We start from the raw sequence: 16408 nt of genomic DNA on the forward strand, positions 1-16408 counted from the left end.
AATCATCACACCATGGAGAATATGCCTTCCTTTGAGAAAGGCAGTTTGCCTTTCATCAATAATGTGAGGCAAAACAAGAGCCAACCTATTAGCAAGGACTTTAGACACTATTTTATAAGCACACCCTACAAGAGAGATGGGTCTATAATCATTAAAAGATTGTGGGTTAATGATCTTGGGGATAAGGGCTATGAAGGATACATTGCTTCCTTTGGGGAATCTGCCATTTATGAAGAACTCATCCATGAACCTGATAAAATCATGTTTTAGAATTTCCCAAAACTGTTTAATAAAGTTGAAGTTTAACCCATCCGGGCCAGGGCTTTTATCTCCACCACAAGCCCAAACTGCAGACTTGATTTCCCCTTTCGAGAATCTAGCAACAAGGCTTTCCCTCTGCCCTTGACCAAGAGAAGAAAACTGAATCCCATCAAGGGTTGGTCTGCAATGATTATGTTCTGAGAATCTTTCTTTGAAATTCTTAAAAACTGCAATCTTGACATTGCTAGGCTCATGAATCCACCCCCCATCAATGCACAGGCCTTGAAAAGAATTTACCCTCCTTCTATGATTGATGATTCTGTGGAAATAGGATGAATTTCTATCCCCTTCTCTTAGCCACTTCACTCTAGATTTTTGCCTAAGCATAGCTTCATAGGCAAGAGCTACACTCCACAACTGTTCCTACAAGGATTTCTTGAGCTGTACTTCATCTTGGGTTATTGTTGAGGCATTAATACCTGCCTCCATGTCATTTAGCTGCTTTTTTAGATCATTTATCTTTCTAAATACACTCTCAGTATAATGTCTTTTGAGAGTCAATGTATCACCATGAAGTGAGAGTCATATTGTTGATAAAAGGCTTTAAATACACTGTGGCTAATTTCTGTATGGTTTTTTTTAGGGTTATCATTTACTATTGCTAATTGGCGTTGCTGTGGAAGCACTTTGATTATATCTTTGAAGCCTCGAACTCAGGTATTTATATCTTTGATTCGAAAACTAATTTGAAATTGTTGTTGTATGCATTACTAGTATATTTGTAACTTATGCTATGCCTGTCTACATGACCTTTCTTTCATTGGACTGATATGTTCATGCCTCTCTACATGACCTTTCTTTCATTGGACTGATATCTTTGAAGTATTTACTGTGATTTAAACTCTCAGAACTTGTTCATTTTTAGTGTTCAATGTTTTTGTAATTTTTCTGCTGCCCTTCTCTATATATATGTTGTGACTGCCACTGCCCTTCTCTCTCTCTTATATTATCTTTTTTTTATCAGCAAAATTATAATTTGTATTAATAACTGTGAGTACCAGAGGTACTAAATATACAAGGTAGAAACCAGCAGACTAGTAGAACCATAGGTCCTACAAATCAGGTGCCAATCTATATAGAATACAATAACCCTGCACTACTACCCTAATCAAAAAATGCTGTTGATAAATTACTAGACCAATAGTTGTAGGGCTGGGCAAAGCCTTTCTCCAGCAGTCTTCTCCGCAAATTCCCTTTAGTTGAGATTCTATCTTTGATCAATCGCCAAGCAAATGTTGTTGGTTTTAAAGGCATTTTGAGCTGCCATAGGTCCTCTAATTTTTCAGACCATCTATGAGCTATATAACGAAGCAACACTGAGACTATGAACTCTGCAGATTATCAACCCCTTCCATTCGCTGCAAGAGTTCCAATATGCTTCCAGCTTTTCTCTTAGCTCTATCAGTTCCATTTTCTGACAACTCCTGCAGTGCTGCTTCTGCACCATGTTCTTTCGCTAGTTTTAATTGTAGTGGATCTCCGGTGCATAGTGACCACAAGACAGCAGCAACATTCTCTCGATTGCGTGGAGAGCCGGTTCGTATAACCTCAACAAGAATATGAATTGGCTCGGCCTGTGATGTGCCATCATGTTCTTCTATTTTCTAAACCCTTTTTGCACCATTTTAATTATTGATTGGTCTTAATTGTCAATTAATTAGGCAGTTTTATTATTTGGGCTCATTTAGCTAATTTGATGTTTTTAATCTAATTTCAGGAATTAATGAAACATTGGGCTTAATCCGGATTTTGGTTGTGGACTTGAAGAGGGCAAATAAAGCAGCGCTTACCTTAGTTAATTTCTAATTAGGAAATTTCGCAATTTTATTTTATGTTGTTCAGTGTTTATTTCGTTTTGGGCCAGAGTATTGTAATAGGGCCCAGTGACTTTGAGTGACTCTTTTTAAATAGCTGCCTTGGGATTCGTGCAAGGCATTCTGTTATGCTATTTTCATTATTCAGAGCTTTGGTTTTAGGTTTTCACGTTTTTCTGTTCCCTTGTTACAATTTTCGTTCTTAATGCAAATTTCCGTTTTCTGCTTCTAATTACGAGTTCATTCTTGCTTCTTCTTCTACTTTCATTTACGTTTCTGTTCATTTACGTTTCTGTTTCATGTTTCATTTGTGTTTTCTGTTTGAATCCATGGACGGCTAGATTTTCTGGTGTTGTTTCCTTTTGAGGACGAAGCCCAACTCTCTTTGAGGTTTCGCTTGTAATGTGGTTTCCTGGCAGTTTTCCCTTCACCAGTTATCCCAATTTCGTGAATATTAATCAGTGCACGCTTCGTGTTCGATTAATTGCCTCTGAGCCTAACTTGCGTTCATGCTTAATGGACGAAGGGCTAACTGGTGTATGTGGTGCCTAATCACGTATTGAAAACCCTAAGTTGATTTTCGCTTAGTAAATTGAAATAGGGTTGGATTAAGTGGTTGACTGTTAGGGACGAATTCTCCATAACCCAGGATAAGAGAATGGCTTCTGAATCAGAGGAAACAACCCGTTTTTAATATTAGTAGTTTCGTATTCCAGTTTACTTGTTCTGCTCTTTAATTACCAAACAACCAAACCCCCCCCCATCGTTACTGTTACTGCAAGTATATTATGAACATTTGGTTTGTCACTGCTCGTTGGGAAACGACCTAGGATCACTTCCTAGTTACTGCATTTTCATGTTTATTTGATTCGGGTACGGCCTCGATCAGCCTGACCGATCGCTACCCTGCCTTCATGGTGGCTAGCAAGGATTTCCATAATAGCTAGTGCTTCATCTACCATTCCACCCCCAGCATCCTTCAGAAATTGTATCAGTGGGGCTACTATACCAGCTTTTACAGCTTTTGCTTTATTTCCCTGATAAATAGATAGGTTGAAGATAGCAGTAGCAACATCCTTCTTACCTGTAGGAGTACCTTCACAAAGTAACTTTATTAGAGCAGGGATAGCTCCAGCTGCACCTATTTGCACCTTGTTCTCGTCTAGAACCGATAAACTAAAGAGAGTTGCAGCTGCATTTTCTCTAGCCTCCATGTTGCCATTTTTCAGTACATCTACAATATCCGGTATGGCTCCAACATTTACTATAGTTCCTTTATTACTCTCGTTGATGGAAAGATTGAGAAGCGCTGTAACAGCATGCTCCTGAGTTTGAGGGTCTGAAGAAGACAATAGATCTACAAGAGGTGGTATTGCTCCTACCTCAGCAATGCATACTCGGTTGTCTGCATTCCTTTTACCCAGCAACCGAAGCTCACCACCAGCTGCCTTTTGCTGTTCTATATCATTACTCGTTAGTTTATCCAATAAAGCACCAATAGCAGTTCGATCACAATCTGAAAGACTGCTGCCACCACATTTCTTTGTTCTACAGTTCCCTTGCTTCTTTGGTAGCTCAATACCGTTGCTTTCACACCACAAAGCAATCAAACTCTTCAAAACATAGTTAGGGGTAAGGGTTGTATGCACAAGTGTCTGCTGTGTCTTGGGGCAGGTTTTGTAACCAGCATCAAGCCATTTTAACAGTGATCTCGCCTTCTGCCTCATTAAAGACTCGTGAGCTTGGGCTGCTGACCAAAGATCTTGCTGCAGCTTCTTCCTTTTCATATTTTCTTGGGAAGACAGCTGCCTGTGTTCAGCTTCAGATTCAAGCTTGTTAAGCTCAGCTTCTAACGTCTAGACCCTTTTAACAGTGCATCGCTTTGTGTGCATCTTCAACACACACAGCCGCACACACACACATACACAACCACACACCCACACCCACACACAGCCACACACACACACACACACACACACACAGAGAAACACACACACACACACACAGAAACACACACAAAAACACACACACACACACACACACACAACCACACACACAGAAACAAACACACACACACAGAAACAAACACACACACAGCCACACACACACAGAAACACACACACACACACACACAGAAACACAGACACACAACCACACACACATACACACCCACACACACACACAGACACACACACACACACACACAAACACACAGACACACACACACAGAAACACACACACACATAAACACACACACATACACAGCCACACAGCCACACACACACACACACAGAAACACACACACACACAACCACACACACACACACACACACACAGAGAAACACACACAGACACACACACACACAGAAACACACACACACACACACACACACAGACACCAGTATGAGGAGCTCATACCTCTTACAAGGAAAAAAGCTGACACCAGTCCTGAGCCTAGCTCTCTATACACACTCAAAAATTTTCTGCCTACTCTGCACACTACTCTCCACACTCAACAATTTTTTGCCTACTCTCCACACTAGTCTCAATCCAGAGACCATCTCAAATCTTCTGAGAATGACCTTCACAGCTCAAATCTTCCCCACCAGTCCTTCAGCCACTAAGTCAAAGAGTAATGGAGCCAAAGGGTCTCCTTGTCTCAACCCTCATGATACACACAGACCCTCATGATACACACACACACATATACCCAACTACAATAATAAAGCATAAGCACCCTTGAAACCCAACATTTGAAATTAGTTACATAAACAACTACTGATGTCTATATTTGTCTGTAATTGAATTTGACCTTTTGTATGTTCTTGTATGTGATCAGTGTAATTTGCTATATAAACAACTGTTGTTCATGGTGAGTGAACCTTAGATTCTCGTTTAAGACTGAATGCAATGATTCTTGCGGACAGTTTGCATTAGTCATTGTATTTAGTCTTGAATTGTCCATTTGGACAGTTTGGGGAGACTGGTATTTTTATGTTACATTCATTCGTGATGGTTATTATTATTTTCATTAATTTGATTAAATTTCGGTTCAATGCATTTCAAGTTGTTCTCCGAGTGCATACTTGATTATAGGGAAATTCATTTGACCCATGTCATGTCGTGTACTTGGAGACCAATGCGAAATGCTGCCGAAATTTAGTCAAATTTTTGTAAATAATGGTAACCCTAACGTTTGAAGCTAACATAAAAGACAGTTTTCCTAAATGGGATAGGGCCACACCTATAAATAAAAAAGTGAGATTTTCATGCATGGAATTGCTTAGATGGATCGAAGTTGGATGAATGAAAGTCGCATGAGCCCAGAATATGAGGATGGCGTCGAACAGTTCTTGCAATTTGCGTAAGAAAGAGGTCGACCAAATGAAGAAGGAAAATATTATTGCCCTTGCATCAACTGTTTGAATGGAAGACGACAATTACTCGATGACATACGGGACCATCTATTGTGTGATGGGATTAAGAACAATTATACGACGTGGATATGGCATGGTGAAATCACAGACATGCAGAGTGGGTTCGAAACTGAACCGTTTGATGTAGAAATGGGAGATCGGTTAGAGGACATGATTCGTGACCTTGGACAAGAGTCTTTCCAGCAAGCACACGCCCCCTGTGTATGAAGGATTGCAGAGTGATTCTAAGAAGCCTTTGTATGCAGGGTGCAAGAATTCCTTAACCCTGTTGTCTGCTGTGTTAAGTCTGGTTAATGTCAAGGCCAGGTATGGGTGGAGTGACAAAAGTTTCACCTCACTGCTTGAGGTAGTGCACAATCTGCTTCCAGAGGACAACACATTGCCTAAAAGTTACTATAAGGCGAAAAAGATATTGTGTCCGATGGGTATGGAGTATCAGAAGATTCATGCTTGCCCCAATGATTGCATATTGTATAGGCATGAATTCCAAGAAATGTCCAAATGCCCTATCTGTGGGACTTCACGGTACAAAGTGAATGATGAAGAAGAAAGTAGTTCTGATGACAACTTCAACAAGGGCCCCCCAGCGAAGGTTTTGTGGTATCTTCCAATCAATCCAAGGTTTAAGCGTATTTTTTCTAATGAGGATGACGCAAAAGACCTTACATGGCATGCAAATGGAAGGGTTTCTGATGGAATGGTCCGTCATTCGGCTGATTCCTCACAGTGGAAGAAGATTGATGGTTTGTATCTAGATTTCAGGAAAAGCCAAGAAATCTTAGACTTGGACTAGCCAGTGATGGAATGAATCCATATGGCACTTTAAGCACTCAACACAATTCATGGCTAGTTCTGCTAGTAATTTACAATTTGCCTCCTTGGTTGTGCATGAAGCGAAAATACATGATGTTGTCTATGATGATATCGGGCCCAAGACAGCCAGGAAATGACATTGATGTCTATGATGATGTCGTTCGTCCCCCATGGACGTCAGGATGTTCTCGCCGCTACTATTGGACGTCCAGAGCACCCTGGACATGTCTGTGCTGCTGGAGCCGGTGCCACCATCAAGCAATACTTTGGATCGACTCCACATACGTCCCGCAGCGCTTCCTCCCTGTCTCCTGATGAATTACAGCAGCTGACACAGCAGATCAGGGACCAGCTAGAGGAGTCCATCACAGAGAAAGTGACGAGGCAGGTCATGACATCCTTCAGCCAGCTTCAGTCGTAGATGCAATCTCAGGGACTTGTAGTGCCTCCTGAGCCTCTAGTTGGTCCCTCCGGTCCTCGAGTGAGCACAAAGGGGAGTTGTGTTGATCCCTCAGGAAACGATTCTGAGATGGGTGACTCTAACAGGTGCGGCTTGTACATAGAAGCAGATCCTGCCCGCCTGGTTGCCATGGGGAGAGTTTATGAGGGATCCACTGTTGTTCATAACACTCCTTTGTTGCCTGGCTAAGTAAAGGTGAGTGTGGAGGAGGTTACAGATGCAAATGCTCCAGTTCATGTACCCACTGATGAGGTTTTCTTAGTGGGGTAGACACTTCACACCTTCCTTGCTTGGCCGACACATCTGGTCAAGTCTTTATCACAGCAGGTACTTATTGTCCTTACTATATCTTTCTTCTTTTTAAATTAATTCATTAAGCGTGCCTCAAATTATGCTATTTAACTTTGTTTCATGAACAGGTAGCTGTGTCTCCGCCAAAACCACCTTCGAAGCCCGATCCGGAGGTCGATGATCCGCTTTATCTGATGACATTGACCATCCTAGAGCTTTTCTTGAGGCCTTATCAGGTTAGATGGGATGCCACCGTGTTCGGGGTCGTTAATCCAGATTTCCCCCTCTACATAAAGCATGAAGACCTCTCTGAAATCGCACACGGTGGTCAATGTCTCAACATATCAGTGTTACAGTTGTGGATTCTGTAAGTCTTTATATAAAAGGCTTTTAATTACCTAAGTTATGGCTTTCAATTCATAAATATTTAACTTTGACTTAACATAAACAGGCATCTCACTGAAACATGTATGCAAGTGGGGAATTCTGATATCTATGGATTCCTCGAGCCACAAGTCCATTCAGAGGTCTGGGCAATCGCAGTTTGAGTCTAAAAGTTACATAAAGAGTTGGATGCAGAGTTCACAACGCGATGTCTATCTTGGAGCCTACCTAAATGGGTAAGTCACAAAATAACTAAATTTAATTAATGTTTACTAATGTACTAACCCATTTTAGGTTCCACTGCAGTGGACACTAGCAGATGGTGGTCATCCTGCCCAAGGAACACCTAGTTGTCTGGTTTTGTTCATTGCATAACAGGCCAGACAACTACCTTAAGGGGATTATTAATAGGTTAGTGTTCTTTTCAATACATTTGCATTGTAATACCTCAACGTACAACACAAGTTTTTAATTGTTACTCATATGGAACAGTGCTATCAAGGGTCTTGATGATGCTCCACAGCCTAAATCAAAGGCTTCTGCTAGGTGGATTGTCGTCAAGGTACGTCATTTACTAAAACTTCCATTTATATATATTTCTTTATATGTCTGTACACTAGTTGTTTAATTAATATCCAAATTTCATTATGTATTTAGTGTAATAGACAAAAAGGAAGTACTGAGTGCGGTTACTATGTGATGCACTAGATGTCCACCATCATTTTAGGAACTTTTAGAAATAATTGGGAAGCCGTAAGTTTATTTCAAACAAAATCGATTTATTTATAATTTGTATTACATTATTAACTTATTATGATTTATTTCATCATGCAGTATTTTAACGATCCTAGACCATTAGAGCCAGAGAGATTAAAAGCATTGCGGATCCAGTGGGCACAGTTTTTTCTTCGAGTTAGAGATCAGGCCTAGGATTTAGGGACATTATCTTTAGCTTTAGTTTAACATTTTTTACATTTTCTATGTAACATGAACATTGAATTCATTTGATGATTGTTCTTTATGATAAATCAATTATTTGATATTTATTATCATTAAAACTGCTTGAAAGCAGAATAAAATGTTTACTTGTTGTGAATTGGGCCTCCTGAAATTGCATTTGACAGGTACAATTTTGGGTTTACTGTACAAACAGAAAGTATATATAAAAAAATACTTGAAAACAACATTGATTATTAACAAAAACCAATGTTAATATCATAAACAACATCAGTTATTTACAAAAACCGATGTCGATATGAACCTTAACATCGGTTGTAATAGAAAACCGATGTTAACGTTTGTATTTTAACATCGGTTATCTACAGATAACCGAGATAACCGATATCAACTCTTGTACATTAACATCGGTTAGTTATAAATAACCGATGTGAACATTTGAATATTAAGATCGGTTATGTACACATAACCGATGTTATACACAAAGAACTACACCAAATAAGTGTATGCATCATCAACGTTGACATCGGTTTTCTAGCAAAACCGATGTTAATGGAATATATTAACATCGGTTTTTCTAAAAAACCGATGTTAAAATAACATATTAACATCGGTTTTACTGGAAAACCGATGTCAACGTTCATCATGCGTACACTTTTTTTACTGTTATTCATTGTGTTTAACATCGGGTTTTTAGAGAATCGATGTTGTCATATACATGTTAACATCGGTTCTCCAAAACCGATGTTAACATTCATACATTCAACATCGGCACTTTCAACATCGGTTTTAGAACCGATGTAGAATGTTCTAAATAACCGATGTTGAAAGTGTATTTTCTAATAGTGTCATGAATTAGTTCCTGAATCTACAAAACGAAGGTATAATTTGATAACACATACCACAATATTTTCTCCCACTTTGTTTTCAGTTTTATGGCCAGCACATTGTTACAAATACTACAACGATAATCGCAAAATGCAATGCAAAGATGAATATTCATAAAATCTTTAAGATGCCCATCTCTTTCGGAAGGAGTTTACCATGTGTTTGACGTATTAAAAAAAAAGATGCACACACTACTTACATTTCATGTTCTATATTCTTCCTTATCGGTGAGGGAACCAAACAAAAACAAATTTAAGCTTTCAGTAGGAAGCTGCGAAGAAATCTGACCCACTTGGAGGGCCATATGATAAGTTTGTGTTTCAAATAACATACTGCACAAGGACAAGGGGTACAAAACCTTAAATTTGACTCATACTGCCCCCACCTTTATTATTGTGGTAATGACTTATCACTAATATGTACTCCCTCGCCTAAATTAATAATAATAATAATAATAATAATAATTATTATTATTATTAGACTTTACTATAAATAAGTTATTGGAAATGTTTTCACGAGAAATAATCACTTTTTGTTTTGAGGTTTTTGTTCTGATATCTAGTCCGATCCACTGCATCATTAGGCCAACGTATCTAATGTCCGCTTTATAGTTAGTTTATGATCAAGAAAATTGGACCCACCTGTACCCGACGTACCTAAACAAAAAAATGGGTGACACACGGTCGGTTTAAGAGGGATAAGCATGTCTTTGGGTTTAAAATGTCAGTTTTATGTGGGTTATTATGGTGGATTTCGAATGTGAATCTTTCATATTGTTGGTACCCCGGCTAGGTTAGCATATTATATTAGTGTTATGATACAAAACCCTACACATAAAAGCTTCATTTACTCAATGCCTCTCATTTTAAACCTTTGTGTAGTTTTTTCTTACCCAAATCTAATAAATCATAATTTATGTGATATTTTATGTGAGTTTTTGTGTTATTTCATGTATTTTTATTGGAGTATAAGTGTGAGATAAAGTTTTACATCATGTATGAATGACAAGATTGAGACCATATAAGTGAAGACAAAACTCATAAACATGAGTTTTAAGATTTTGAGTTAAAGTGTGGTGTCAAATTTACTTATGTAGTTACTCATGGTTCATCAGTGTAAATCTCTTTAATGTTTACTCCCCTTAGTTGCACAATAATCTTCTTGGGAGAACTCACTTTTGGTCATTAGTTTTTACCTTTCAAAAATACAATTGTTCAATCAAGTGGAAAAGTTAGAAAATGCACAATTTCACGAGGATCTTATATTATTTTCACTAGATAATGGTCATGGTACATTGACTACAATTGTGGTCAACCAGGAAGGTTATGGTCAATCATGAGGACCCCATCATTTCACAATATCTCAAGCTTCAACACTAGGATTCCGATAACGACAGTGGTGGATATCACCATGACCATAATGAGCTTAATTAAGGAAAACTATCTTTAGGCATCTAATTAAAGTAATTACCTTTAGGGATATCTAATCAGAATGTTTATCTAGTGCACCTAATTAAAATAATTATCTTTAGAGATCATTAGAAAATCTATCTATAGTGTGTCTAATTAAAGTAATTATCTTTAGAGATCATATTAGGCAATTAATTGGTAACTGAAAGTTCTTAATTAAAATAGGAATTAAGGGGAAAATAATATATGTAAAATCGTAATCCGAGTTATTTTTATTCATACATATCTCTTCTTTCAAACTGCTATATGTCTTTAGTTTTATTTTTAAAACACAAACACAAATAATCTCCAACTCAAGATAAAAACCCAAAAGTTTGGGAAATAGATTATTTGGAATCACAACTAGTCTCTAGGGTATGATATGCAGACTTTCAAGTTCATTGTTGATATTGCCTAAGGTACACTTGCCCTTAGCGAGTATATATTTTACGAAAATTGTGATTTAAGGCATGGGCTGATCAACATGATTGAGAGAATACGGTTCCATGGCCTACCGTTAGAAGATCTTGTGCTCCATCTGAGGAAGTTCTTAAAACTCACAAACACGGTGAAGAGCCCCACCAATGCTCTTGACTACATCAAATTGGCTGCCTTCCCATTCTCATTAAGGGGAAAGGCTAAAGATTGGCCTCGTGACTTGCCAAGTAGGAGCATTACCACTTGGGATTCGATGCTCACTAGCATCCTTGAAGAAATTCTTTCTTGTAGAAAAGTCTGAGCAATTGATCTGAGAGATTGAGATCTTTGCCCAATTGGAGCAAAAGTCACTCTCTGAAGCTTGAGAATAGTTCAAAGGGCTGCAAAATAGTTGCCTACATCATGGCTACTCAACACAGAGGCTAGTCCACATTTTATATGGAGGACTATCACAACACAACTGATCACGCATGGATGCTACAACAGGGGGAAACCTCATGCATAAACTAACTGATGCAACAATGGAGATTATTGAGGTTATGGTCTCCAATGCTTACAATGGTGTGGGTGACAAAGATTTCTCAGGAAATCCACTTGAGTTCATCAAGTGGAAGCTAATTCATCTGATTCTTCTCTTCAACAAAAGATGGATATGTTGGCCAAAAGATGGAGATTATGATGAAAGCTCAAGTGTAGATGATGACACCCATTCCCCCACCTCTTGTCTGCGAAGAGTGTACGAAGACATAACATATGGTTAGAGACTGCCTATACACCCAAGCCTTGAAGGAAGTGAACTATTTCTGGTGGGAAAAGTATTGGTTATGATCCCTACTCTAATACCTATAACCAAGGGTGGAGAGATCACCCACACTTCTTTTTGAAAGAGCAAAAAGATCAGAGGCAAGGTCAGAGTAAAAAATGAAATGAAATAAATATTATTTCAGATGATTTAGATGTGAATTTATCACTTCTACAATTCAAGAAGTATTCATGTAACAATTTTACTATTCACTGAAAAAAGTTATTCTTTATTCATTTATAATTCACTTGATTTGACTATTTTATTCATTTGTTATTAATTTAAAAAGATTTTATACGAAACTTATATGCATTATTCATTTTTTCTTCATAATATTGTTCACTTCTACAAAATGGAACAAAGACTATATGAGCTACCTTCGTAGCTTTATTCCTTGTTGACTCCAAAAGCTTTGTTTCTCTGTTGAATGACAAGTTCCCTCAATTGGGTTTGAATCAATCTGATTGCATCAAAACAAGATGGCTTGGTTCAGTGTTGTTTGGACAAAGATCAACATCACACCACCGGTTGAGGTTTTGCTTAATACACAACCACAATCAGTCAACTACTTGAAAAGGAAATGTGATTATGTCAAGGATAACTTCAACAAGTTGGTAGAAATAAATACCAAGGTTGATCCTGATAATTTCTTTAGGAATGAACAAAGCATCCCTATGCTATCATATCAGAAATTATGAGTCATAATTGGTACTCTTTACTCTAAACACTTTATTAGCACTTATTAGTTCTTACTCAGTGTTAGAAATGTATGAATTGTTAATGAAAGTTACCTGCAAGAATAAAAATTTAGAAAAGATATAGGTTGAGAAAGAACTTGAGGTGCTATATATGCTTCAGGCTTCAGTTTCTTTTCGTTGTTGAATTATTTTTTGTCTACACTACTGGAAACAAGCAAAACAACGATGGTTCTAAACGTCATTCAAAGATGATTTTGAACCGTCTTTAAAGCCGGCGTCGTCGAAAGTTTTAACTTTCGACGATGATTCCATAAAAAAACCGTCTTAAAAAAGAATACCCTTCTAAGACGGTTGTTAGCTAAGAACCATCTTAGAAGGTTATCATTCTAAGACGGTTCTTAGGCAAATAATCATTTTAGAATGATTACATTCTAAGACAGTTAGAATGTATTTTTCTTTATAAAAAAATTGAGAATTCTAAGACGGTTTTGTAAAGAATCGTCTTAGAATGTCTTTTTTTTAAAAAAAATATTTAAAAATTAAAAATTCTAACAGTTTTTCCAAAAACCGTCTTAGAATGTCAACAATCTAAGACAATTTTTATTTTAAATTAAAAATTAAAAATTCCAAGATGGTTTTTCCAAAGAACCATCTTAGAATGTCTTTCTAAAAAAACAATTAAATAAACCCACTGTTTTTTTTTTAAAAAATCATTCATTTCCATCTCTCAACTCCCTTTCATGTATTCCAAACGCAGCTTGGTATTTGTGTATAAATACAACTTTTGAAACAAAAGGCCAACCTTAGGCAATAAAGGGGGAATTTATCAGTAATTAGTAGCATTTTTTACATACCTCAAGATAAGAAAACACCTTTGAAATAATATTAGAATAAAAACTATTGTGTATGTTTAACCTACCTCTTCCTCGAGCTTCTGCTTTTCCTTGGATATGACATTAAATTCATGTTTAAGTGAATCGTACAAGTGTTTGAGTTGCTTGTTCTTCCACCTTTCACGCCTATTTTGGAAGCAAATTATTAATGTGACTGCTTGAACATATAAGTAATCACGTTGACATTTATAAACCAAAATAAACTATAAAACCACATAAATAGGTTAAAAAAAAGAAGATGTTAGAGAATAGATGATTGCTTGAAACTGAGAAGTGATCAACACCTAATTGTCAAAAATCGAGTTCTAAATTCACAAGGAATGCATCCTAAGCTCAATTATTGGTCATATTTCATTCAGATACAATATTGGAAATGATAAAATTGAAGAAACACCAAAAACAATAATGGAACACCTAGTAATCATGATTATTCAGTAGCAGCTAATGATCACAGAAAGTAGAAACTAAACAACAAAATTTAATTCAACCCTGAAATGCTTTTGTAGATACCAGCAGGTGTTCCATTTAATAAAGCTGAGAGTGTCGATATGCAATAATCTTGTTAAAGTAAACCAAAACAATGAAAAAGGTGCTTGTTGGCATCCAAGACTTGCGGATTGCCTCTTGGTTCTTTTTTTGACCAAAGGTTGCCATGACTCCTATAACTAAAAGTTCCTTCTTTGTAGGATGCTTCCCATCATTTCCTGGCAAATGCTTTGGAACAAAACCTTCCTATCTAGTTGTAGCTAGTTCCATCTCAAGGATAGACAACTTCTTCCGTTGTTCCCTAAAAATAAGTGAACAACAGCCTAAGGTAAAAAATATTCAGAGCCAAATTCTAATTCAGCAACCAAAATGACAACAACTATAAGAAAGTTACTTGCAGGTTGTAACTTTCAGTGTATCATCAACAAAAATAGCAGATTGACCCTGAAATCGGATGAACTATTTGATATCCTAAGAGGACAACTAAAATTTAAAAATAAACACACCAACAATCGCACTCACACACAAACAAGGCAAGGTACAACATTGTTGAAGAGATTATTGAATTTAAAAAATTGTGCCTTATTTTTCTTGCATATATTCCAAATAACCCAGTATTGTTGAAGAGATTGTTGAATGCAGAAAAAGAATGAATCTATTGATGTTCATTCAAGACACGGAGAACTGGATTCCATTACATATAAGCACAAGATAAAGCATAAGAGATTATATACTAATATATGAACAAAAAATAGTGAAATTGACGTCATATAACCAAGAAAAGAGTAAACTCTTCTCAAATAGGAAAATTTTATAAATACAAAAATATAATGGCAAAGGTAAATCAAATCATTGATGCCTAGCAAAAAAGAAAATCAAATCATTGACCAAAGTCATCTATAAAAGTAGAAGATATAGGTAAAACTTACACAGTCTTGAGTGTATCCCTTTTCCAGGCCCTCCGGTTGAGAATGACCCATCTCCTCCCATAGGGATCTGCACACTCAAAAATATTACTTCTATTCAATTGTTTCTATCCTCCTTTTCTTGTGCATGAGTGCCAACAAAAGAAAAATATGCAAATCCATAAACATGATATCTCTTGAAATCAGAATGACTCACACAAAGTGAGTACCTATAGAACAATCAAAACGGTAGCTTCTTTCTCTTTTTTTTTCCAACCACCAGACACTTCAAAAGCAATAACTACATGTACAACATTCAGATAATCAAATTGATTGTTAGAATTTTATTTTATTTTTGAAAGGTGAAAAACAAACTCTTATTAATATGAGTTCAGTTCCAACATAGGACATGTAAACAACTACTGATTGTCAAAAATTTAGTTTTGAAAAATTAATAACAATAGCATTCATGCATTATCAAAAAGGATAGCAAATCTTAATGCAACAAATTCCTCTAAAAGGGAGCTATTTGCTGTGTTTAATGTAGATTCAGAATCCAAAAATGGATTATCCAATGCTCCAGAATAACCAGCATAGTGAACTGCCTCTAAAAGTAAGCCCTGGGGATTGTTTGATAGTTCTCAACGTTCTGCTTTCACCTTCTGAAGTTGTACCACTAGATGGTTTATCAAGATCATTAAGACTACTACATGAGCTCTTCATTACTTGTACCCTCATGCCACCTCATCTTCAACTCCATTCAAGTCATGCTAGCAATCCTCTTTCCATAAAAAATATAAATAAAAGTCAAATCCATAACCGCAACGGTCTAGATAGGACAAAAGAAGGTATAAGTTTAAGAAAGAAAACAAAGAATAGAAGGATGATGAGCCTGAAGCAGCGAGTGCAAATTAATGAGTTATTCAGAAGAAAGAACATTCATTGGAATTAGAGAAGAGCAAAGCATGCAAAACCAAACTCCAAATGACTCGTTTGGTGTGCTGTGGGGATGAGCAAAAGACGTTGTCCCGCTATTTATAGTCATCAATGCCCCATATGACCGGACACCGAAGCCTGCGGTGTCGCTATTAGATTTGATGCCCAGTCACCCCTAAACCCTCAAAACATCAATCTTTAACATATCAAAGCCACCCAACACGAATTTCCAACATTCCACTGTTAGCACTCTTTATCTAGCCTTCACACTACTAGCCACATGAGCCAACATAATTCTGTCAATAATTAAAAAAAACAAACATCGATGTACCCAAAAAAATATGACAAATGAGGAACAAGATCAAAAACCCCAACGTCATGGTTACTCCCTTGTTCTCAGTTCGCCCCCTTGTCGTGGACAACCACCGTGCAACCCT

General features: G+C 37.1%; 1 protein-coding gene across 1 annotated transcript; it reads right to left on the reverse strand.

The window, feature by feature from the left end:
• Positions 1 to 1606: 1606 nt before the first annotated feature.
• Positions 1607 to 3922, reverse strand: LOC100798797 (U-box domain-containing protein 14). Its single transcript, XM_003550921.5, has 2 exons — positions 3026 to 3922; positions 1607 to 1895 (listed from the first exon to the last, which is right to left on the reverse strand). Exons 1-2 carry the CDS (start codon positions 3920 to 3922, stop codon positions 1644 to 1646), a joined length of 1149 nt encoding a protein of 382 aa, XP_003550969.1. The 3' UTR covers positions 1607 to 1643.
• Between the last annotated feature and the right edge of the window lie 12486 nt (positions 3923 to 16408).

Source organism: Glycine max, chromosome 17 (genome assembly GCF_000004515.6).
Source record: "Glycine max cultivar Williams 82 chromosome 17, Glycine_max_v4.0, whole genome shotgun sequence".
Classification (NCBI taxonomy): Eukaryota; Viridiplantae; Streptophyta; class Magnoliopsida; order Fabales; family Fabaceae; genus Glycine; species Glycine max.